Source organism: Sander vitreus, chromosome 17 (genome assembly GCF_031162955.1).
Source record: "Sander vitreus isolate 19-12246 chromosome 17, sanVit1, whole genome shotgun sequence".
NCBI lineage: Eukaryota > Metazoa > Chordata > Actinopteri > Perciformes > Percidae > Sander > Sander vitreus.
In genome coordinates, this window is record NC_135871.1 from 24,573,797 (window position 1) to 24,599,412 (window position 25,616).

General features: G+C 42.5%; 2 protein-coding genes across 2 annotated transcripts; one reads left to right on the plus strand and one right to left on the minus strand.

Moving 5' to 3' along the window:
- Positions 1-138: 138 nt before the first annotated feature.
- dnaaf10 (dynein axonemal assembly factor 10) lies at positions 139-10,645 on the plus strand. Its single transcript, XM_078272833.1, has 8 exons — positions 139-730; positions 1,675-1,775; positions 2,061-2,191; positions 2,307-2,408; positions 2,583-2,698; positions 3,343-3,477; positions 8,880-8,977; positions 9,117-10,645. Exons 1-8 carry the CDS (start codon positions 545-547, stop codon positions 9,322-9,324), a joined length of 1,077 nt encoding a protein of 358 aa, XP_078128959.1. The 5' UTR covers positions 139-544; the 3' UTR covers positions 9,325-10,645.
- Positions 10,073-25,392, minus strand: LOC144532203 (uncharacterized). Its single transcript, XM_078272832.1, has 20 exons — positions 25,125-25,392; positions 24,819-25,026; positions 24,245-24,411; positions 23,821-23,951; positions 23,249-23,415; positions 22,253-22,338; positions 21,850-21,930; positions 21,240-21,354; positions 17,854-18,029; positions 17,065-17,286; positions 16,402-16,604; positions 16,085-16,207; positions 15,505-15,642; positions 15,124-15,373; positions 14,769-14,970; positions 14,306-14,531; positions 13,850-13,977; positions 12,152-12,306; positions 11,526-11,748; positions 10,073-10,284 (listed from the first exon to the last, which is right to left on the minus strand). The coding sequence occupies exons 1-20, from the start codon at positions 25,281-25,283 to the stop codon at positions 10,145-10,147; spliced, it is 3,300 nt and encodes a 1,099-aa protein (XP_078128958.1). The 5' UTR covers positions 25,284-25,392; the 3' UTR covers positions 10,073-10,144.
- Between the last annotated feature and the right edge of the window lie 224 nt (positions 25,393-25,616).

A 25,616-nucleotide genomic window follows, 5' to 3' on the forward strand; every position in this document is an offset into this window, starting at 1 on the left:
AGTATCATTTGGGTTGCAGAATTGAGTTTAAAATAATACAATATCCGAATAAATGTTCTGTGCATCTCAAATACCTAAATGTTTAGTTGAATTGTACACATTTGCTCAGGCATCTCTTTAGGCAGCCTCATGCTCAGCTAGTTTTAAGGTAGGACAGTCAAGACGTCAGTTGTTTTGGCAGCGAGCTCGAGTCGGCCTTATAACAGGGTTATTACCCGGAATATATATCTTTACAAAGTTGTTGCTTTGTTTTCTTTGTTTTAGTTTAATTTATTAGTGATGGGTGTTTAAAGTCATGAAGTTACAACATAAAATGGAATAACATCCATTTTATTTCCGTGTTACACGCACCGGTAGAGTAGGTGGCGGCATGCTCTTTAAACATTGGTGTGTTGCACGCCCATAAAACTTCAGAAGAAGAAGAAGAGGAGAAGAAACCGAAGAAGCAGCAGCAGCAGTCAATACCACCACATTGGACGCGTTTTCTTGATACTTTTACAACAACAATTCAACCGTTTTACACATTATCTACCAAACGTCAAATATGTCATCGCCACTAGCAAAGCCTCAGATTATTGCGCATTTTCAGAAGAGTTTGAACTACACAGTTTTTGACACTAAATGGATTCCTTGCAGCGCGAAGTTCGTCTGTATGGGGAACTTTCCCAGAGGAACCGGAGTAATGCAAATATATGAAGTGGAGCACGGAGATGCTCATCTTATCAAGGAGGTAGATAACACGTAAACATTTTACTCGTGTTTGCTCTTGTCCCCTTTTTTTTTACTCATGTAAACGCATCATGTAAACGGCCTGTTTGAGGGTTAGCTAGCTTATCTAAGGTCTAGAAAAGTCTTGCTAGGTTGTCTCCATAGCAACGAGCAACAAGAAGACAGCCGATGAACGCCTCTGCCAGTCAAAAGCTTTTGAACACCCCCCTCCCATGTTGTGTATGTAACGTTACAGATTGTGCTACAACTGTTAACATACGGAAACGTTACAGTTTAAACGTTTTGACCTGCCTAGTCCACCTGCTCTAATTTACAGCACTATTAGATCTTAAGAGGTTGCTAACAATTAACGGGTCCTTTAGTGCACAGACTAACATTTAACTGCCACCACTGGAGGCAAATGGTGGTTATAGAACAGCGTCAGAAAGCTTTAACTGTCTTTGAGCACTGTGTCATACTGGCAACATGTTCTAATGGCTATGTAGCTTGACATCTAGCAGACATCAGGGTAGAGCTAAAAGAGAGTCATCATAAGAAACTACTCACTTCATTACGGAGTATAGAGAAGGTGTTGGGTTAATGGGGTGATGTATGTAGCAGCTTGAAAAGGCACCACATCACCAGGGTTCAGAGGTGAAGAAATATAGGACCCTGGAGTAGACCCTGGTCTGGACTAATCATTCTTAGTTCTAAATTGTTGGTTTGTGGGTCAGTGTTTGATTAATCTGAGTAATTCCAACTAAATAAACTGTTACAAAACATTTCTCATTGCTCTCATATATATCTAAACATATAGTTTTTCAATTTAGGATGTTCTCCATTAACACATGGCTCAAGATCGCACCCAAATAAGTATATGTTGTTGTTTCCTTACTGCTATTTCACTGCTTGTTGCATTGTCTCCTAGTTGGAGCTAAAGAAAATCTTGCATCTCATGTGTTTCAGGTAGAGAAACCCAAACCCATAAAGTGTGGAACATTTGGGGCCACCTCTCTTCAACAAAGACACATAGCAACTGGGGATTTTGAAGGAAATCTCAATATATGGTATTTTATCCATATCCACTAAGTATCTTCATCTTTGTTTTGTCAGCGAAATGGTGAAAGAACGGTTTTAATTCAATCACAAACCACTTCATGTGCTAACTGTAGAGCATACATCTAAAGCTGTTTTTAATTCCAAAGGCTCAATTGGACAACTATAATTGGCTTCTTAGTTATTCAATATTATAAAGATGAATTGCTGTCTGACTTAATGGAAAGTGAGGTCACACTGACAACTGTTTTTAAGTCTACTGGTTTCTTCAGTGCAGATGCTTCTGTTGTCCACAGGAATCTGGAGATGCCTGAAGTGCCAGTGTACACTGTTAAGGCCCACAAAGAGATAGTGAATAGCATTGATGCTGTTGGCGGCCTGGGGATTGGTGATGGTGCACCTGAGATAGTCACTGGAAGCAGAGACGGTAAGAGCATTAAAACAAGTTTAGGCATATGCAGTTTGCAAGTAAATGCTTTTTAAAGCAATGACACAAAGAAAACAAAGTGAGCTAAAATGTCAAATGATCTTGGGTGTTACAGGGACAGTCAAGGTGTGGGATCCCAGACAGAAGGATTCACCTGTAGCCAACATGGAGCCCATGGAAGGAGAAACCAAGAGGGACTGCTGGACTGTTGCATTTGGTGTGTGAAATAGAAGTTTTCAGCTTATGGAAGTACCTACATCCACAACTTTTAGATAACGATGGCTGTTTTAGAAATGCGAGCAGTCCCGTTTCAGACACCTGCTTTCCAAGTACACACGGATAAGTGTTCCTTTACCATTGTCAATGAAAACACTGCTCATTTTCTTTACAGGTCATGCCTTCAACGATCAGGACCGCTGTGTGTGTGCTGGCTACGACAACGGGGACATCAAACTCTTTGACCTGCGGAATATGTCTCTACGGTGGGAAACCAACATAAAAAACGGGGTGAGGTGAACACGTGTTGAAATGTTGAAACGTCAACAGAAAAAAACATCTGCTAATAAGTGGTGTGACAGCCCATGTGGCATGTGATTTTTGTAAGGTTGTTGAGGTTTAACACTTCCCGGGAAGATTTTCCTCTTGATTTCTTTAGTCGTGTAGAAAGTGTGGCACCACAGCAAGAAAATGACAACCATTGCTGAAGAAAATGAAAACAAACTGAGCGATTCGGTCAGCTCAGTGCTGAAACACGAAGAGTAGTCCTCATAATTAGAACTAATGTTTTTATTAGGATAGTCTTTCCAAACATATTATTTCTTTTGCACCGCAACCTGCACTTGAATGAGAATGTAGACACAAACAGGATCAGATGTGGAGACAGAGCTGAAAATGACCTCCCAGCTGGACTGTACATAAAACCACAGGGGAAGTCTGCATGTTCCCTTTACACGTCGTATACAAAGCCCTGCACTGATTTTATTACACAGTCTCTCTTATTCATCACCTCCTGAATGTAGGTGAACCCCCCAGGGGTCATTGTGTCACACTTCATATTCTGTTGTACAGTATGGAGAATAGTTTGTGGTGGACCCATGCCATGTGATCAATGTCCAGGGAGTGACTGTTATTATTTCTGACATCATGACCAGGTATGCTGTGTGGAGTTTGACAGGAAAGACATCAGCATGAACAAGCTGGTGGCCACGTCACTGGAGGGAAAATTCCACGTCTTTGACATGAGGACCCAGCACCCCACCAAGGGCTTCGCCTCTGTTTCCGAAAAGGTAATTGACCTGTGTGGAGAGAGCCAGTCGGATGTTTGGCTCCCTCGCATGGGAAAAATGTCAAAAGGTTATTGTACGCTACAGAGGAAAATGGGGGCACACGTGGGTTTGACCGTTTTCACAGCTGGAAGTGTTTGGGGTTGTGTTTGTCTAATATTCTCAGTGGCTTTGTGACACTGGCCAAAAATGACACCGGGCCGGGGCGAAGAGAGAAGTGTGGCTTTTTGTGGGGAAAATGCTAGAAAAACACACTTAAATCGGCATTAGTGCACAGCACTACGCACCAAGTGTTTTGCTAGGTCAGTTTTCTAAATATTTGTCCAGTTCTTCTGAGTGATCAACAGTTGGCACATCCGTGTCTCACACCATGAATCACAAGGTTCCACCAGATATTTTCTTTTTAAATAGGATATCAGTGTGGCTCTACAAAGTCTTAACAGCTTTGGATTGTATATACAGTGGCACTCATACGTTTATGAACCCATGCTAAAGTTGACTAAAAAGAGGAATAAAAAAAATCATCTTTTGGAAATTTATCTTAATCCATCCATCCATCCATCTTCATCCGCTTATCCGGGGTCGGGTCGCGGGGGTAGCAGCTCCAGCAGGGGACCCCCAAACTTCCCTTTCCCGGGCCACATTAACCAGCTCCGACTGGGGGATCCCGAGGCGTTCCCAGGCCAGGTTAGAGATATAATCCCTCCACCTAGTCCTGGGTCTCCCCCGAGGCCTCCTCCCAGCTGGACGTGCCTGGAACACCTCCCTAGGGAGGCGCCCTCAGGGGGGCATCCTTACCAGATGCCCGAACCACCTCAACTGGCTCCTTTCGACGCAAAGGAGCAGCGGCTCTACTCCGAGCTCCTCACGGATAACTGAGCTTCTCACCCTATCTCTAAGGGAGACGCCAGCTACCCTCCTGAGGAAACCCATTTCGGCCGCTTGTACCCTGGATCTTGTTCTTTCGGTCATGACCCAGCCTTCATGACCATAGGTGAGGGTAGGAACAAAAACTGACCGGTAGATTGAGAGCTTTGCCTTCTGGCTCAGCTCTCTTTTCGTCACAACGGTGCGATAAATTGAATGTAATACCGCACCTGCTGTGCCGATTCTCCGACCAATCTCCCGCTCCATTGTCCCCTCACTCGCGAACAAGACCCCAAGGTACTTGAACTCCTTCACTTGGGGTAAGGACTCATTCCCTACCTGGAGAAGGCACTCCATCGGTTTCCTGCTGAGAACCATGGCCTCCGATTTAGAGGTGCTGATCCTCATCCCAGCCGCTTCACACTCGGCTGCGAACCGATCCAGTGAGTGCTGAAGGTCACAGGCCGATGATGCCATCAGGACCACATCATCTGCAAAAAGCAGCGATGAGATCCCCAGCCCACCGAACTGCAACCCCTCTCCACCCCCGACTACGCTCGATATCCTGTCCATAAATACTACAAACAGGATTGGTGACAAAGCGCAGCCCTGGCGGAGGCCAACTCTCACCTGAAACGAGTCCGACTTACTGCCGAGAACCCGGACACAGCTCTCGCTTTGGTCGTACAGAGATTGGATGGCCCTGAGAAGGGACCCCCTCACCCCTGTACTCCCGCAGCACCTCCCACAGTATCTCCCGGGGCACCCGGTCATACGCCTTCTCCAGATCCACAAAACACATGTAGACTGGTTGGGCATACTCCCAGGCTCCCTCCAGGATCCTTGCGAGAGTAAAGATCTGGTCCGTTGTTCCACGACCAGGACGGAATCCGCATTGTTCCTCTTCAACCTGAGATTCGACTATCGACCGAACCCTCCTTTCCAGCACCTTGGAGTAGACTTTACCGGGGAGGCTGAGAAGTGTGATACCCCTGTAATTGGCACACACCCTCTGGTCCCCCCTTTTTAAAAAAGGGGGAACCACCACCCCGGTCTGCCACTCCTTAGGCACCGTCCCAGACTTCCACGCAATGTTGAAGAGGCGTGTCAACCAAGACAACCCCTCCACACCCAGAGCTTTAAGCATTTCTGGACGGATCTCATCAATTCCTGGGGCTTTGCCACTGTGGAGTTGTTTAACTACCTCAGCAACCTCCACCAGGGAAATTGATGCCAATCCCCCCTCATCCTCCAGCTCTGCCTCTACCATAGAGGGCGTATTAGTCGGATTTAGGAGTTCCTCAAAGTGCTCCTTCCACCGCCCTCTATTACCTCCTCAGTTGAGGTCAACAGCGCCCCATCCTTACTGTACACAGCTTGATGGTTCCCCGCTCCCTCCTGAGGTGGCGAACGGTTTTCCAGAAGTACCTTGGTGCCGACCGAAAGTCCTTCTCCATGTCTTCTCCGAACTTCTCCCACACACGCTGCTTTGCCTCTTTCACGGCAGAGGCTGCAGCCCTTCGGGCCCTTCGGGTACCTTGCAACTGCCTCCGGAGTCGCCTGGGATAACATATCCCGGAAAGACTCCTTCTTCAGTCGGACGGCTTCCCTGACCACCGGTGTCCACCACGGTGTTCGTGGGTTACCGCCCCTTGAGGCACCTAAGACCCTAAGACCACAGCTCCTCACCGCAGCTTCAGCAATGGAAACTTTGAACATTGTCCACTCAGGTTCAATGCCCCCCAGCCTCCACAGGGATGCACGAAAAGCTCCGCCGGAGGTGTGAGTTGAAAGTCTGTCGGACAGGGGCCTCCTCCAGACGTTCCCAATTTACCCGCACTACCCGCTTGGGCTTACCAGGTCTGTCCAGAGTCTTCCCCCACCCCCTGACCCAACTCACCACCAGATGGTGATCGGTTGACAGCTCCGCCCCTCTCTTCACCCGAGTGTCCAAAACATATGGCCTCAGATCAGATGAAACGATTATAAAATCGATCATTGACCTTTGGCCTAGGGTGCTCTGGGTACCAAGTACACTTATGAGCATCCCTATGTTCGAACATGGTGTTCGTTATAGACAATCCATGACTAGCACAGAAGTCCAACAACAAACAACCACTCTGGTTTAGATCAGGGAGGCCGTTCCTCCCAATCACGCTCTCCATGTGTCTCCATCATTACCCACGTGCGCGTTGAAGTCCCCCCCCAGCAGAACTATGGAGTCCCCGACTGGAGCCCCATGCAGGACTCCACTCAAGGTCTCCAAGAAGGCCGAATACTCTGAACTCTTGTTTGGTGCATATGCACAAACAACAGTCAGAGTTTTTCCCCCCACAACCCGCAGGCGTAGGGAGGCGACCCTCTCGTCCCACCGGGTTAAACTCCAACGTAGCGGCGCTCAGCCGGGGGCTTGTGAGTATCCCCCACACCCGCCCCGGCGCCTCACACCCTGGGCAACTCCGGAGAAGAAAAGAGTCCAACCCCTATCCAGGAGTATGGTTCCAGAACCAAGACTGTGCGTAGAGGTAAGCCCCCACCAGATCTAACCGGTAGCGCTCCACCTCCCGCACAAGTTCCGGCTCCTTCCCCCACAGAGAGGTGACATTCCACGTCCCCCAGAGCCAGCCTCTGCTGCCCGGGTCTGGTCCGTCGAGGCCCCTGACCTTCACTGCCACCCATGTGGCAGTGAAGGTTTAATTTAAGGTGAAATTTTATCTTAATGCCTTAATTAAAAAATTGAGGAAAAATCCAACCTTTAAAGTGCCATTATTATGCTCATTTTCAGGTTCATAATTGTATTTTAAGGTTGTACCAGAATAGGTTTATTTTTGTTGTACTGCACAGCTCTCTCTCTCACTGCTGCAGATCTTCTTTTCACCTGGTCTCTGTTTTAGCTACAGAGTGAGACCTCTTTTCTTCTTCTTCTTCTGTACTATCTTTGATTGCACTCGCACATGCTCAGTAGCTCAGATGTAGATCATGTCAGCTAGCTAGCTCCATAGACAGTAAAAGAGAGGCTGTTTCTCCAACTTCGGTCAGTTACAAGGCAGGATTAGCTGGGAGACTTCTAAATGAGGGCGCACATGTAAGTAGTTCTTTTGTAGATTATGGTGAACTTGTATGTGTTGTAGCAGTGCTTTGCTATTGAAAACAAGGTAGCATGCTAACGCTAATGCTACAAGCTAACGGTTGGAGTTAGCCAGCTCGTTTCGGCTTGTGACGTCACAAGCCGTGCCGATTTTGAACAGCTCACCCGGAGACTGAAGGCAGGACACATTCAGAAACCGTATCTCACTCAAAACAGCATGGATGGATTTTTTTTCAAAGTTGGTATGCGTGTGGAAGCACCAGAGACACAAAAGAACACCCCAAATCCCAGAAAAAGTGTTTTTTTTCATAATATGGGCACTTTAAGGACACCAATTTTCTTTGTGAATGAATCACGTATCGTAAATAAATAAATGTTCTTCCTTAAAACACAGGAGGCATAAGTAAGTACACCCTTATGTTAAATTCCCATAGAGGCAGGCAGATTTTTATTTTTAAAGGCCAGTTATTTCATGGATCCAGGATACTATGCATCCTGATAAAGTTCCCTTGGCCTTTGGAATTAAAATAGCCCCACATCATCACATACCTTCACCATACCTAGAGACTGGCATGGTTTTATTTCAGTTAGCCTAATAGCTGGTTTGATTTGCATTGAGAGATGAGCTTATGGAAAGTACCCCATGCCAATCTCTAGGTATGGTGAAGGGGATGTAAAAATGGGACTATTTTAATTCCAAAGGCCAAGGGAACTTTATCAGGATGCATAGTATCCTGGATCCATGAAATAACTGGCCTTTAAAAATAAAGATCTGCCTGCCTCTATGGGAATTTAACATAGGGTGTACTTACTTATGCCTTTTTTTAATTAAGGCATTAAGATCAATTTCCAAAAGATTTTTTTAATCCTCTTTTTAGTCAACTTTAGCATGGGTTCATAAACGTATGAGTGCCACTGTATTATTATAATAAACATCCCAAAACTTTAGATGAAAGTAGCCAGTGGATTCTAAAGGCACCATGTTTTTGTTATATTTGTGTGTTGCATTACCGTACTGTTTCTGAAACCAGACTAAGTGGTTTCAGTGAACTCATTAATGCTGTTCCAAGTGTTTTTCTGAAGGTGTTCTGCATATGTAAAAGCTAAGTAATGGCTTTCCACAATGCTGTTTGGCTAGTTAACATAGGGGACAGTTGCAGAGATCACACTAGGGATAACAACTGTTCCATCATTGACATAACTTTAAACAGACTTTAGAATCTAAGTCAATACTAAAGGAAGAGTCAAAACTGTTTAAGTGACAACAATCTTGACAAAAATGAGCAAGGCCACGTTACTTAAACCCTCAGCAGCAGATTAAAGTGATTTGGAGGTTTTCTACACAGTTTTACAGTGTTTTGAAAGGTGCTAGGAATGTAATGTCAATGGACTAAATCTAATCTGTACTAAATTGTTTCGGGAAGTAAATGATCCCTCTTCTTTATTTTAGGCTAATAAGTCGACCATCTGGCAGGTGAGACATTTGCCTCAAAACAGAGACATCTTTATGACTGCGGGGGGTGCAGGCAACTTACATCTATGGAAATAGTAAGTCATCCATCTTAAACTACAAAGTTTTGTTCCATTTCAAAATACACAAGTGCTCATCATGACGGGCACTTGTGTGAATGACATTTCCTGCTTTACTAGAACCCAATCCCTAAAATATTCCTGATGTCATTTCCAGCGAGTATCCTGCTCAGAGAAGCAAGAAAGGCTCAGATGACATGGACGTGGGCGTAGCTGGTTCCGTCAACCTCTTACAGAACGCCACTCTGTCCACTCAGCCGATCGCCAGCCTGGACTGGAGCCCCGACAAGCAGGGCCTGTGTGTGTGTTCGGGCTTTGACCAGTCTGTCCGTGTGCTCATTGTCACCAAACTCAACGTGGTTTGATAAAGTAGACCACAACAAAGACTGATGGTCAAGATCTGTGCAGCTTAAAAAGAAATCAGACCCAACTATGGAGATCTGCCAACAGTGTGTAAATCGCTGCCTTATTGTGAGGCTGATTTGGTTTTTATTAGATGATAACAATTTCCTACTGTGGGTCTTGGCAGCTGTCGGTCTAGATTTTGTACAATTGATACTTGTCTTTAGACTCATCTTGCCAGAAAACCATTTAGCTCAAATGATCTTGGAAATCCTTGGTTGGAGTTATGCCGTTTTGTCTCTGTTAAATGCTGTCTCTGAAACATGCGTAGTGCTTGGCTGAGCCCAGCAGGCAATGAAAAAAAAAAAACTGTAGTGCAGATAAATACAATACCTTTCCTGTATTATCAAAATCCCTCTATTGGGATGAAGAAATTATTCATATAGCCTCTGGTTTGAAATGACACCAATATTTAACTTTATCTATTTCCATTTCTGTCGGATGCTCACTGAAACACCTGTCTTTTGTTGCACTACTGGTGAATGTTGATGTACTCCAGTTTTGATATGTCATTTTTATTGATAACTCTTGTAACTCTTGTTTTCAAATTAAATGTGCCTTTGGAGAAAAAGATGACCATTTTCTCAGTGTCCTCTGTCTAATATAAATGACTTATTTATAACATCAGGTGTAAGGTATAAGTCAAGAGGATTACTATATGTATGCGCACAGAAAGTGTCTTTAGTGCAACACCAGTCTTTTTGGTAAACCGCAAACTGTGAGTCACTCAAGGATTCGAAAAGATAATAAATACAGGTATTTGTTAGAGAATTACAAGCATCATTATGTCCAGCATTTGAACTTGAAGAAATCCTGTAGTTCCTGATCGTCCTCCTGTCTGTCGTGGATCCTTGCATAGACACTCTTCAGCAGCTTGGTCATACACTTCCCATCCAAGATGTCGATGTATTTGTCTATGCAACCTACGGACGCAATCACAGATTACTACATCGACATTACTGCAGTCACAATGATACTAATACTTATACACATTAAGTTTAATTTTTAGATGTGTCGCGTTGTTTAAGTAAGTTCTAATTTTGTGCTTTATTTGATTTATAAATCAAACGTATGTGAGACTTCATGTTATTAACATAATTACACAATATTAACCCGATTTTTTTCTGTCCTTTAGAGCTGCCCCATCTTATGTTGTGTATTTATAGGTATGTATATTGATGTGCTGTGTATATTTATGTTTTGTTTATGCTTTTTCTTCTGTTAAAGCACTTTGTAAGCTGTTGTTTTTAAAGGTGCTATACAAATAAAGTTATTATTACTCTAGCTGGCCATTACAAAATCAAAATGATACAAATCTATAAATAGCACATCATGGCATGTCACATCGGCCTGGCTGCATGATTTCAATACCCAATTAAACAACACATTTGTTAGATATAGTCAAGGTAACTACTCTTTAAATCATGATTTGCAAATAAATATTAAGTGCAGTGTTTGTTTAAATGTGCCTGGCATTCAAGACGGGTGGAGTTTGTCGCATAGCATAAAGAATGCCACCGTTTTATTTTTTACTAAAGAATTTGAAAGTATTTTTTGTGGCAGGCAATCAATGTGCAATCTGCAAATACTGCATTATTTTACCAGATTCTATTCATCTTTGTCATAAATGGTTAACTACTAACTAACTATTCTGTAAGTAAGTACCCATTTTCTTAAGCTTTAAATGTGCAGAAGGTAAGCCTTATAAAACTAACTTTCTGTCATATTTGCTCTTAACTGAGCCTATGTTTGAGTAGAACTACATGAAGCAGGTAATTAAAAAAAAACACCTACAGCCTGTAGTGCGATTTGCAAAAATCCACCGCTCCCTGTTCAGATCCTCCAATCAGGGCCAGGGGGGGTGTCTAACTGCGTGTCAATCACTGCTCATGCACACACATTCATTCTCCCTTGTGGGGGGAGGGGCTTCGGAGACCATTTTGGGTTATAGTGGAAAGGGGGGAGGGACTGAGAAGTTGTCGATGTTCAAAATTTTTGGCAAAATCCTGGATCTTCACAATCCTACCTATGGCACCTTTAAAACCCTTTTTCCTGCTAAAAAAAAGCAAGTTCAATAACACTTCTACTACTGCCGAGTTTTGACTTTTCCCAAGACTAATATTACTATGTCTACAGGACGTATAACAATAGCAAAAGTAATCACTTAGGCCCATGACTTTGCCGTATGCTACGAGGCTGGGGCCCAGTTGCGGGTGGTCGTACAGCTCCAGCGTCATCAGCATGCGGACGATTTCTCCTGTGATGAAGGCATCGTCGAAGCTTTGCTGGGCCACAGGCTTCAGAGGGAATCTGCAGTACACCTCCACTGCAGCCTGAGGGTCTGATGGCTCCAGCAGCTGCACAAGCTCAATGTAGGCATCGTGGACCTAGACAGTCAGTGAATTAATCAACCACATCGTATGTGGATTACATCAATTGAGGGAAATCAACACCAGACATCTGCTAACTGCTTGTAAATCTCTATAAATTACTACTTCACTTGCAACTTCCGCAAGTTGCAAGAAGACATAAAGACATCCCCATTGAAATATAATTTCTTCTCTTTGTTATGACTGAAATGTTTGTTTTAGAGTAAAACTGCACTAGCCTCTCTGTGGGCAGTCATAGACCTACCATTCCACTGGACTTATACACCAAGACTGGAGTCACACAGTTGGGTGGGTGTGAAACTGGTGACGTTATTTTATTTTATAACATAACCATTGTAAGCTGCATTGTAAAAGCATTAGGCGAATGCCTAAAATCTAAATGTAGCAGATAACAACTGACCCCTGGTGCCATGGAGATGACCTCTTGGTAGAGCTGCTTTGCCTGGTCCTGGGTGTCTGCAGAGCGGGAGAGGGCACGGGCCAGACCCAGCCGTGGGATATGAGACCTGCGGTTCACCGGACTGGACACGCTCACTTTGTCTGCCACAGCGGGCTCTGAATACACACAGAAAGTATAATTGACTCCTTTGAGAAAAAGTGACATTTGAGGTTTTACAATTGACACAATTGTTGTTCAAAGTGAAACTGAAATATTTTGTATTTTATACTGTTATACCTGTTTAAAGCTCCATTGTGTAATTTTTTGAGTTGATTCTTAGCAAAAACCCCTTTGTTCTTTCAGAAATATGTGCTCATTCATGTGTAATTACTTCCACCAACTAATCAAAGTATTCTCGTACGCATAGAATCATTCAGAATGCATAGGAGTGAGTCGCGCGAATGACGGCCGACATGTTGCGCCTCCATCTTTAAAATACATTAGCCAAAGAGGGTCATACCTCCGCCTTTCGCGCTTTTCACTCATTTGCACTGACTGTGACGAATGCCAGGGAAGGAGGGGGAGAAGATTACTTGTGACTGTCGGCAGATTTGAAAGCCTGTTGAAAAAAGGTAGGATTGCACCTATTCTCGAGGACATGTAACGGAGACGCCAAGGAAGTTAAAAAGAGAATTAAAACGACAACGCGACAGGCAAAGCAACAAGACCAAAGTTATTATTGGAGTGGCTTTTCCAAGATGGAAAGAGCTCATAAGGAGGAAGGATTTTAAAAGGGACACCGAAGTTGCCTGCTTACTTCTCGACAGGTAATTCTGCCTATTTGTGTAAATTCAAAGTTTTATAGTTGCTACTTGCTAAGCTTATCTAACTATAGCATGGTTGTGCATAACGCTAGAATGACGTCTATGATACTTTTCCTCGCGTCAATGATGAAAAAGGATTGTCTACCTTGTAACATAAACGTAATCATATGTATCATGATTTCCCTGGCAGACAACTCACGTAATGGAGTTGTAACATAGACTAGCTACAGCTAGAACAGCTGCGTGTAAACGATGGAGATACTAAGAGCTAATTTCGGTTTCATTGACATTGTTCATACTGCTCAGAGAAATATATTAAAAACACAAACCTCCGTTGCTTCTCTCCTACGCTGTAAACATTGCCTTAGACTATTAACCTCGTACAATATACAGAATAACGATAGTACTGATACTTTACTAACATTAGCTTACATATGTTTGGGAACCTGATAGTTGATGTTAATGAAATAGTACCAAAATAACGTAAAACTATTATTACACTGGTTTTCTCGCAAATTTCGAAGTTCGGCCACCGTAGGAGTTTAAACGCGCTCGGAATGGGGGGGGCTAGAAAGTAATATTCAGTTGGTTGTCATATACAATTTCACTGCTAGATGGGAGAAATTCTTACACAATGTAGCTTTAATGTTTACATGTTCTTGCCAAAAAAGGTGGAAAGAAAAGTTACTGCACCTGAAAAAGTGTTAGGTGTGATGATGCAATATGACACATCATCTACATTTGAACAGTTATCATTTAGATTGGGCATTAAATACATGGTGATATATAGTAAATCACCATATATGACGTTTTTTCCCCCCAAATCATGAAAAACTAAGACCTTGGGGAAGAAAGGTTTATGTATGTCACTGTCAATGCTTTTGTCATGTCTTACCCTCTGCTGTCTCAGCAGTATCGTGGCAACAGTCCTGTTTAGACTTGTTGGCAGGGAGCTGGGCTTGTGTACCATTGTTGGAAGGTTTAGCCGATCTATCTGGCTTTGCTGCTGCTCCAGCTCTTCCCCTATAAAAGAGAACATAATGCTCCGAAATGGATTACAAAATCAGAGAGAGTTTAAGTTTTGATAACGTGTATACACATACACAACAGAACTACTAAATGTACAGTCAGGACTTCTTTTTTTTACATATTTGAGTGTGGTCCTCAAACCTTTCAAGACCTGTTAATGCTTCCTTAATTCACATAATTCTCTCTTCATAGAGCATCTGAAAAGTGAAAAAGTGAGCATCCACAGGAAATCACCCATGAATAAATAAACAACCAAACAATCCACAGACGACCACATAACAGGTCGGCCAAACGCTTGACTCAGGCTGCCGGCGTGACTCACCTGGCTGCAGGGGTTTTGGCTGGAGGCTGAGCAGCTTTCCCTCCCCTGATGGGGGCTGGGGGGGTAGGAGCAGGAGCTTTGGTTACAGCTGCTGCCACCCGTCCTTGACCAGGTCCTCCCCTGCCCCGCATAGCTCCTCTCTTGGCCACACCGGTGTCAGAGGGCCCCTTCACTCCCGCAGCTTTCTTGTTTTCAGCCTCCTGCCGGTCCTGCCACCACTTTTGTTCTGAGCAAACAGGGGGTGGTTAATGTGGCTGTCGAGTTCATCTCTATCATAACTGTTGTTGTAAATGTAATACATCTCAGATAGCAATATTATATATAGCCAGATTTGCCATGAGGGCCCTGCATTAAATTTTTACATAAATGTAAGATAAGGCCCATTTCTATGTAATTATCTGCTAGCCAGCTGTGAAGTGAGTAAGTGAAAATCACAAACAGTAAGTCCACTGTGCAGACTCACTGCTCAGCTGTTTAAGTGGCTCTCCGCTCTGAGTCTTGTGCTCCAGCTCAATGCTGGCCTGGAAGCTAAGGCAGGCATCTGTTATGGCTTCCTTTGATCTGTCGGAATTTGGGTTGTTGTCATATTGAGCCAGCTGTGCCAGACCCAAGAGACACAGGGCGTGGCTGTCCCGCGGTGTGGTCACCACCGCCAGCTGGCATGCCTGTACACAGTGCAGGGGTGGTAGGCAGAAGGTACAAGTGAGATTTCTCTGTCACACCAGGACATAACAGTCTATATATGGACTAGCTACCAAACCAGTAAACCAAAACAATGTAAAATACAAATAAAATATGCATTCTGTATGTTTCCTTGCCCTCTCCTGCATGTCCACCAGCTCCTGACAGGGTGCGATAGAGGTTTGGCGTATGAGAGCTGTGAGGGCCTGGCATCTCTTTGCCACCAGGGACTGCCTCTCGATGCCCGCCTTGGCCTGGCGCTCACCCTGCTCGATCAGCCACTGCAGCAGGGCAAATTGAGCATCCAGGAGCACCCACTCCAGTTGCCCCATTATCGCGCCACGACACACACACTGACTCACACTCTGGGCAGTCAGCACTGCTACACTGAAGCATTACAGCACAGAGACAAGCAGACACAGGGTTTTCATGCACTTATTAAACTGGCTAAAACACTGCGTAAAAAGGTAATATCTGTAAATTTCGGACTTAAACAAAACTACTGGTTTGTAACATACATGTGATAGACCTGCTCTGCACTCAAGGCCTTCTCGGACAGTGTGTTTCTCTGTTGCAGATGGCCCAGAGTGAGAAGGCCTCGCAGGAACTGTGTGCTGATGCTGGACAGAGGGGCTGATGGATCCTGCTCCACCCAGCTGTAGACAAAATCATGAAAAAGGGTAGCAGCACAGAAAAAGCAGCTGTGATGACCATGGTCAACTTACAGTACATACAAGCAAAACAGACAAATCCAAGGCAACGGCAGGAGCTCCTTGATTATAAATCCCAAAATGTAACCAGCAAATTTCTCCACTAGTAAGGAATCAGATCTCTGAATCTTTGTAAAACTTTCTCCAGTAACTGACAAAGAAGGTGGTTAGTGGAAAACCCAAATCTATACTGACTTTGAAGGTTTTTTTCACTATCCTATTCTCCCTCCGGCAGGCTTAAACAGAACATCCTGGTACATTACTGATACACTCTCTCCCTCTCTTACTGAATACATCCTCCACCACGCACGCACGCACGCACACACACACACACACACACACACACACACACACACACACACACACACACACACACACAAATGTAAACCTCTTGCTGCAGCGCTGGCTGACAAAGTGTTCCAGTCCCTGTTGTAAGAACAGAGCAGCCTCCTTCTCTGTGTCTTCAGAGGCTTTCTGCTCCTGCTGCAACAGAGCAAGCCCTGTGAAGAATCTGAGGAAATGAACGCAACACAGGAAAGATGTTGAAGACAAAACTAGCTCTGCCGGGCCTTGTGTGAATACACAATTTCCCTACATGATCATTTGTCATGTAGGAGTTGATGAGTTAATGATGGCCATTATTTAAACTATTACAGCTACTGACACAATAAAAGTTCTGCTTCAACTACTAACAAATGACCTGACCTGAGAGCAGGGTGTAGCGGGCACAGTGCCAGGCCGCTCTGGAGGTGCTGCAGGGCTTCCCTGCTCCTCCCCTGCAGCAGCAGAAGCCTTCCTATGTGGAGGCTGTACTCCCAGCTGTCAGGACTCAGAGACCAGGCATCCAGGTACTTCATCAGGGCCCGGTGGACACAGCTCTCTTCATCCCGCACGGCTGCACTGCTATCCTGCAACAACAGGGGAGGAAGTTCAATTTCATCTGCCATATATTGATGAGTAACTATTTAGTGGGTGCTTTTAAGTATGTGTCATGGAAGTCTCTTACATTGCACAACAAGAATCCATAACTTAAGTATCCATAACCTGTGACACTTTCTAGTGTTTCATTTGCTACATATAGCAATGGAAAATAAATGACATGATAATCTGCTTTCTAAAAATCCACTCAATTTGCAAAATGATGAGCGACAGAGGAGAGCTGCTCTGCTATCTATCTATCTATCTATCTATCTATCTATCTATCTATCTATCTATCTATCTATCTATCTATCTATCTATCTGTCTGTCTGTCTGTCTATCTATCTATCCATCAACATCCCTCTTTGACATTTACTTTTTAGGTATGTCAATGGTGCTGGTAATTAGAGCAAGTGAAGTAAACTTAGAAGCAACTTATGGCACAGTTACCTTGCCAGATTTCTTGGAGAGCCAGATGTAGAGTGTCTGAACATAGTCTCCTCTGCTGGACTGTCCCTGCTCTTTGAGCTGCTGATACTCTTTATCCAAGGCCTGCAGCTGGTTCTCCACCGTGGGCGTGCCGAGGAATCCGTGGAGCTTGCACACAGCCAGGATGTCATCCTGACGCGCTGTTGCTTTGGCGTCGCTTAATTCATCTCTGTCTCTGTCAACCTGGAGAAGAAACGAATGATAAGGTTTCGAGAGGTTGGGTTGCACAATTCACTGTTCTCAAATGTAAGAACCATTTTCACCAACAATATGATTTATTATCAACATTCAAAAATGTAGGGTTAAGTGTTGAGCTGTTAAGACGAAAGAGCCCATGCACACTGTATTTGCAAAGTAATAAAATTCTATATTTCCTTTAAGCTTTGTCAGATGTATAAATCCCTGGACTTCAATGTTATATGAATGGATTTTTGTCAGGGCATTTCAGGTGTGTTTGCGTGGGTAGGACATGGAAAAGAGTAGCTGGCCAAATGTGGGTGGGAAAGCCCTTGAGCCTGGTGCATTACCACCATTTCAGTCAGGTTAGGGGATATATTGTACCGAGCACCTGCCAGGTATAAATGTGTATAATAGTGCTTAAAATAATTTTAATAAAAAATATCTTTTAATAAAAAGATTTAAAGAAGCTATTTAGTTATGCATGTTTTGCTACAGCTAGTCATCTGAGCAAAACCTCACAATTCGTCACTGAAAGAGCTGGCTTTTCCTCAGGACATGTCGTGACACTACCTTCCTCTGGAGGCCGTACATCTCTGTAGCGTAGTGCTGCTCCTCCAGAACGAGACCCAGCAGGAAGTGGAGTCTGGCTTCTCTGGAGCTGAGTCTGACTGCTGATGCATAGTGGACAGCAGCCTGCTCCAGGCTATGCAGAGGAGACTGGCCATCCTCATACTGCAACACATCCCCTGTTGAAATGTGAGAAACACACACTGTGGTATATGGTATGCACACAGCAGACAACAAGACCAGAGAGTATTTGAATATATTTGTGAGATAATTTGCATTAATATAGAGCTGAAAAATAACATTTCATAGTGACCTTAGTACCTGCATTGTACTACAGGTAAAACCAGGTTTGGGTTTAGATTGACTTTAAATAATAAAAACCCACAGGGTTTTTGCCAGCGCACAAGGAAAATCACGAGCGCCAAAGGGTCTGATTTTCAGCATCCAGCCTCCTGTTCATCCACAGCCACTTTATTTATTAATCGCGCACCCTACACATGCAGGCTCAAGACAGAGATGTTCTAGAATGCCCATATTTCTCGCAGCGGCGTAAGAAGAATCTTACCCTAGCCCTTTGCGAGACAGGCTACAGTACATCCATTCATTCAGCCAGCTAGCTCTGACGAGTATGAGTAGTACAATATCACTAACTTTAGCAAGCTTTCGAATAACATGCTATCGATATGAGTAGTACAATGAATTAAACTATGTCAGCATAGACATTTTTGTAAATTGCTTAGCCAGAGTATTACATTACATGTCATTTAGCTGACGCTTTTATCCAAAGCGATTGAAGACTTGCGATTGCTATATATGTCAGAGGCCGCACGCCTCTGGAGCAACTAGGGGTTAAGTGTCTTGCTCAGGGACACGTTGGTTGATGCATCATAGTGGATGTGTCACAGGCATGTGTCATATCCACTGCGCCATGACCACCATACGGTTTGTTATATTGCCAGATTCCAGAAAATCCCACTTACAAATATGAATAGGCCTATATATTTATACTGGTATGCTTCCTAGTGACATTAATGCAAAAATATGAAGAAAAAACTATTCCACCTGTGTGTGAATGGTTAAAATTCTTTCATCCATAGATAAGAATAATCAAGTCTAACCTCTGAGTGCACCAAATTGATGCATTTAAACGTTAAAATAGACAAAATATTCTTACAAGGAAGCGTGCCCACGGACGCCCCTTAGTGGAGCTTGTGCCCCAGTGCAGCTCTAGGTCTAGTGGGCCCTGGGGTAGTGTCCCCGTTTTAAGTTTACAAAGATAAAAACATTACCTGTTTTGGAGGTATTTACGCTTCTGAGCTGAAAAGGTCCCCGGATTTTGTCTCAGAAATCTAGTCACCTTATAATATGTGTTACCCCAAAGGCCCATTCTGAGCCAGGAAAAACCCTGGTCTATCATGCCTGTCATGGGTTATTGGATAAATGATGAGATGAGTTAGCTAACTAGAGCAGGACCAGCCAGTGAAAAGGTTGTGTTACAGTTACACACTTTGTTATTTGCTTTTATTGGTTTGAGATTAAGGCTTATTAAACCTTGTGGATCCAATTTTCTAATTCTGTGGAATGTTGCTTGCTCACAGCACTGACATCAATCAATAAACAGCTGCAATACAAGCCGCACGTGGAGGTTTTGCTCCAAAAACTACAGGCTGGGAAGCTGGCAACAAACTAGTTATTCAGTGTTAGACTCAGACACCAAATGACAATTGATGTGGATAAAAAGGTTTTACTTTCATTTCAGACTGTAATGACCGTCAAAACGAACAGACAAACAGCCACTTCAACAATCTGTTGACAGGTTCCATTCCTGTGTTACCCTCTCATGAAAAAGGTTTCCACTTTGTTAAGGTCTCACACTGAAATTAAACTCTTCCACTAGTGTTTTTTTAAAACCGTGTTTCTGTTTCATTCAAGTACAAACACTTCACAGTACGCTGCATAATGAGGAATAAAAGGATCTCCCATTTAGCCACCTCCTCTCTTTCGCTTACGAAGGTTTGCATTTGTCCTTTGCATGAAACACAGCTTCCCTTGGCAAGAGTGCCCTTTATCTGTCAGAATGACCTGCACCTCTGGCAGACTATACAGAGTCCCTTGCTGTAAACTTAACTGCTTTAAAAACTCACTTGGTCCTACCTCTGTCAAACTTTTAAACTATGCTACTTGAGGCTGTAGAGATTGTGCAATAGTTTCATGGTGTTTTACTGTGGGGTGAGGGAATTATGTGTTACGTGCAATTATGTGCAATCTATTGTTGTGACTGCTTCAATTGGTGCTGTAGTGTTTTGTTTATAATGGTCATGGCATTATTTATGTGTGTACTTGGAGTCCAAAACAAATGTACCTAAAGGGACAATAAAGTATATTGTATCGTATGTCACAGCTTCTCAATCCCATGCACATATGGCATAGCATGCACCTAGTGTTACTGTAATATGTTATATGCAAAGTTTTAAAATTCCCAGCCTTGATGATATCTACACACATGATCGTTGTGTTTTTCACAACACAAGAAGTCAGACTGAATAACACTTCATCATCCTTCATGCAGCTTGATCGTGTACAACGGAAAAAAAACTTGTTTATATTTTAAGAAGTAAAGATTCTCTCTCTCTCTCTCTCTCTCTCTCTCTCTCTCTCTCTCTCTCTCTCTCTCTCTCTCTTTCTCTCTCTCGGTCGGTTCCGATGACTTTCATTCAGTCCCCCAGGGATCAGTCTTGAATGTCACTTCTCAGGGTCATCAAACAATTAGCAAGGCACAATTAACTGAGAAACAATGAGCAGTAACTTGAGTGTCTGGCACGTCAGATAGAGGAGGAGGCTTCAGATGCAACCGCTAGCTAGCCCATTTTCATGTATTTTTTTAATGGCTGAAGCTGAGCTGCTGTGCCGAGGCAGGGAAAGGAAAATGACTCTTCTATCCACTGGCTGGGGATGCATAAACTCACCAGCCTGTGTTGTTATTTAACTACAATACAAAATAAACTCTCTGTTAAAGTGTGTGGTAATCTAGACAGTTTAACCTGCATTTTATAAGTAAAAAGAACAAGAAGGGAGGGTTTTAGTGCAAATATGGTAATACGGAGTATGATATATACAGAGAATTTTTATATACATATATTGATCTTTATCTGGATTACACATCCATTCAAAAATCAAAAAAATATTTGTTATTTCGGTCACCTTGCATGGTGATTTATTTAACATATAAAAGTGTAGAAGGTTATTGGAGTCAGGGGGGTATGTCTGATAGTTTAGTGGGAGGAAATAAGGTCTATCACTGCTGCAATTGATAATAGTTGCCAATATAGATTACTTGACTTCTCTTTCATTTCTGATCCTTCACTCTTGGTTTAGAATGTGCTATTTACCTGGCTTTGGCAGGCGTTGCTGGTAGAGTTTTATGTTATCCTGGGCCAAGGCACACAGTTTATCCACATTGTCTTCTCCCACTGTCATTTGTAGTCTTTCCTCCCAGTTACGCACCTGCATTAGACAGAGATAACAATCATCCACCCATGAAGTGCAGCAGGCCAAGCAGCAAAGCAAAACTATTCCCTCATATTGGTAAGTGGTATTACATAAGTTATATAAGGATGGGAATTTGTAAGGGGAGAAATGTTGATTTCAATTTGATCAGTAAAAGTCAAAGTTCACCCACCTTTATTTACCACAAGATGGTTTTCTGTACTATGTGTCAATATGGAACACAATGACATATGTGAGTATATAACAGAATCAGAATGACAAATGATTACAGTGATTTTGACTCTGCATTCGACCCTGAATTTGATCTCTACTGTGTAAGGTGAGAATAAGTTGTTATATGTAGGAGAAAATAAAGCTTAATAACCCTTAAAAAAAATAATCTTTATGTTAAATGAATGGTGAGCCTACCTATGGGGGTCTTAGGTGGTATGTCCAATGCAGTTTAATTTCAGACTTGTATACTGATAATGCAAAGTAAAATACATGTATTACCTCCAGACTGTGTTTAGTCTCTATCTCCAAACAACTGGATGATGCAAAGTGCTGCTTATACCAATCAGTCTCTGTCACATCCTGAAAATGAACATGAGCACAAGAGAGATGTGTTGATCAGATGCAATCAATAAAAGATCAAAGCTTTCAAATGGATTGACTTGGTGAATCTATTTACTATAATGAACATGGGTTCTTTATTGTTAGTCGAGGTATACTAACATGACACACCTCTGCATACCATCCTCAAAGAACCTTTATACACTCACTAACTGTGTCAGCCCCACACACACAAACACAAGATCCTTAAACCAGCACTTAGTCACTGTGAAGTATGAGCAGAGTCAAGGTCGATAGCAGTGATTCTGGCAATGCAGAGCTCTGTTTAATCTTTCATTCTGACCTTTGCATCCAGGTCCCCTGTGGGTTTGTGTGGACAGTCCAGAGAGTGTGACCCCAGCTCAGACAGTTCCATCACACTATCACATCCTTTGTTTAAAAAAAAACACACACATCAAAGACACAATATATCACACACTAGGAGTGGATAGTAGCGTTGTCTTCCACTACTGAAACCGAAAAGACCAGTTAAATGACACATTTGTGATGAGGGATTACAAAATGACTCCAGTTTAATTAACAACTTTGCAGAATTGCTTTTCAATTCTTTCAAATTTATTTTTTGACAAAAGTATTTCACGACTGTTGTAAACATATCTATTACATGTTGTTCGGGTGTGCACTTTTTTGTAATTCCCCAGAACTATCCTCTGCAAGTAAAAAAAAAAATCAATTAGAAAGAGATCTTTGTTGTCCAGAAATACTTGTCTGTCTGACTAAGCAGGGCTCAAATGAGGCCTGATATAAAATGCAGCCTACAACATCTAGATAGACAAGGTCTTAATTAAGTAATAATATCCCCCTCATTACAGTAACATAATAGTTGTCTACAGTGACATCACGTTACATGATAGTACAGGGAGTATAATCAGGACTGCTGAGAGGTAAGCCAGAGTGTATACATTAACAGTGTAGTTATATAAGATATCAGTAGAAGCAGCTCAACTGATGTAGAAAAATCTCAATGGCAGAGTCAAAGAGTCAGTTACTCGGAGTGTAGGTTGACTGTGTAACAACATTAATGGCAAGAAAGGTAGAGGTCTGAGAGGAACCATGTAATTGCAATAACTTATCTTTTATTATTTGATCAATGTGACTGAATGCATGCTCCTGAGCTATTACCTATCTATCCTCCTTTCTACACCACTTGCTTTTTTTCACCAAAAATAATAGTGGTTCTAATATTCTACCCGCTGACTTTTAACTCGACCAATAAGCACCTCCACCGCAGCTGTGCTTTAGACACATCTCTTTGAGGAGCTAAGACTCCAAACTTCACCTCTGTAAGTAAAGAAACACTTGACCCGAGCAGCCGACATCTTCTTGTCAATGTCCAGTTCAACAACCTTCCAGCCGTCTCCCAGAGGACAATCGCTAAGTGGGTCGACTTTTGATCTTCGTGCCAGCATCTCGATATAAGGCCTTGAGAAGATGTGCTTTGGGTCACTGCAAATCAACAGGGAACCAGTTAGATCTTGGCGGCATTTGTTCAACCAATATAGAAGGTAGTATGCACATAGTCTAAGCTATGTACTGCACCATACAGCATTTTTTTTTCTAATTTCAAATTGTAACAACCAAAGTGAACTTAAATGGCTCCAATGAACCACAAGTTTAACAAAATAGCAATTGATGCCCTAAATTATAAGTATTATATATTAGGGTATGAGAAATGACTATTGAGATTGTGCATCCAATACTGATTGTCATTTACTTTAAGTTATTTTACTATTGCATGAACTGTAAAAGAAAAACAATGTTAAACTATATTATGAATGTGATAAAGGCGGTAACTGTTGTTACAACTGCCAACATTTTCTCATATTAAGTGTGTTCCTATTCAGGTCTTACCTGTGGTTGATAGATATGGGTCTATATAAAGCAGTCAGAGAAACTGGACATTCATAGTCCAGCCGCTGCTTCTCATCAGTGAAGGTCACAGCCATGGGGATTAACTCTCGAGTCACCAACACTGTGTACACCTGACAGAGTCAGAGGGACGTTTAGAGCCTTTAAAACAGCACAGCATTATGAAACCTAAAATTATCCAAACAAACTCTACTCTTGAAAGCTAATTTATATACTATTATTTAGGAACATGGAACCACTAACTGTGTGTGAAGCTTTAACATGTAAGATTACTACAGGTTAACAGGTAGGTTATTAGGTAAGGATAAGGTACACTGCAAAGCAAGATGTATATGTTTTTGAAATATAATGTCAACAATTTAGTGTGATGAAACATAAAGTCGTCCTCTTCTCATGTCTCATCCACCTGTGAATTACTGCCATCTGCTGAACAGACTGAGATCTCTACCACAGTGTCTCCAAAATTCAGAGGGACTGGTTGTGAGCTGTCCTCTCGATTCACTGTAACTTTGATGTTTTTGTCTGGCACCTTGGGAAGCAGGGTCACAGCATTACAATGAAAGGGAACAATACCTGCAGAAAAAGAGTATACAGTGAGTATACAGAGATCAAAAACCCAAACAAAAATGGATCTTTTTTGGAAATTTGACCAACTGATAATCATAACACAGAAAATATACAGTATACACCCTTACACATAGGCTATACAGTATACTACTCTTTATATACAGTCTGATATTCTACCATTTTTTTTATATTTATGCAAGTAAATTACCATCAATTAATATATTCACAACACACAATTACTGTTTTAACTTTTTCCAAATCAGTTTTTCTTGCAAATAAATATGTATTTATTTCTTTGTTAATTAAAACATTGAATAATGTCCCAATTACATACTGTTACTTTAATACAACTGCCTTACAGTAACACATAGCCTGCCTACTGTGTCATAGTGTCACATGAAGTCTGTACTCACTGTTATATTCATAGATTTTGGTGCAAAATGCAGGTTGAAGTGGAATATCTCCTTCCAAAGCCAGATTACTGAGTTCTGCAATCTTTGCAGATAGCCTAGTGATTTCCACACAGTATTTCTTTATGGTGCCATCCTCAGCTACCACTTCAACTTCTACTCTGTTTAACCCAACATTCAGTATAATGGTGCTGGAACCGTCACCAAAGAGCTGAAATATATATTAAAAAAAATGAGGTTACATTTTATGTTTAGTTTTACTAGATTAACCGGAGAAAAAGTGCACACAACTTGTAGGACGGTACTCACAATACTGTATGACGCCCCGCAGTCACTAGTATTCAGGTCCAGAGTCACTTTGTTGACATTGCTCTCCACTGTCACTTTGTAGTCTATAACTTGTGGTGTGAAAGCTGGATGGAGCTTCCCACCAGAGACTGAAAGCTTCTCCAAATCACAGTTGTCCATGTCTGAAGGCTTTTTCACGGATGGTTGACTTGTGTTCAGCTAACGGTGTGTACAGCCCAAGTCCTAAACGCATTTAAACTGTTTGGACACTCAGTTTCGTTTACCTCAATGACGCCCCAGGTTACCATGGTAACGTGAACACCCCTGCTGCCTTCATATAAATTACGTTAGTTAATAATAGCATACGTTTTAGACGCGTTTTCTCTGAGGAAAAAGCGCAGTCATGCCGCTTGGTGACTAATGAAAAAACAACTTAAACCAACAACCTGTTATTAGTTTAGAATCTTAGTGTTAAAAGGCATGTCAAATCTGTAGTTAGTAGCATAGACTGAT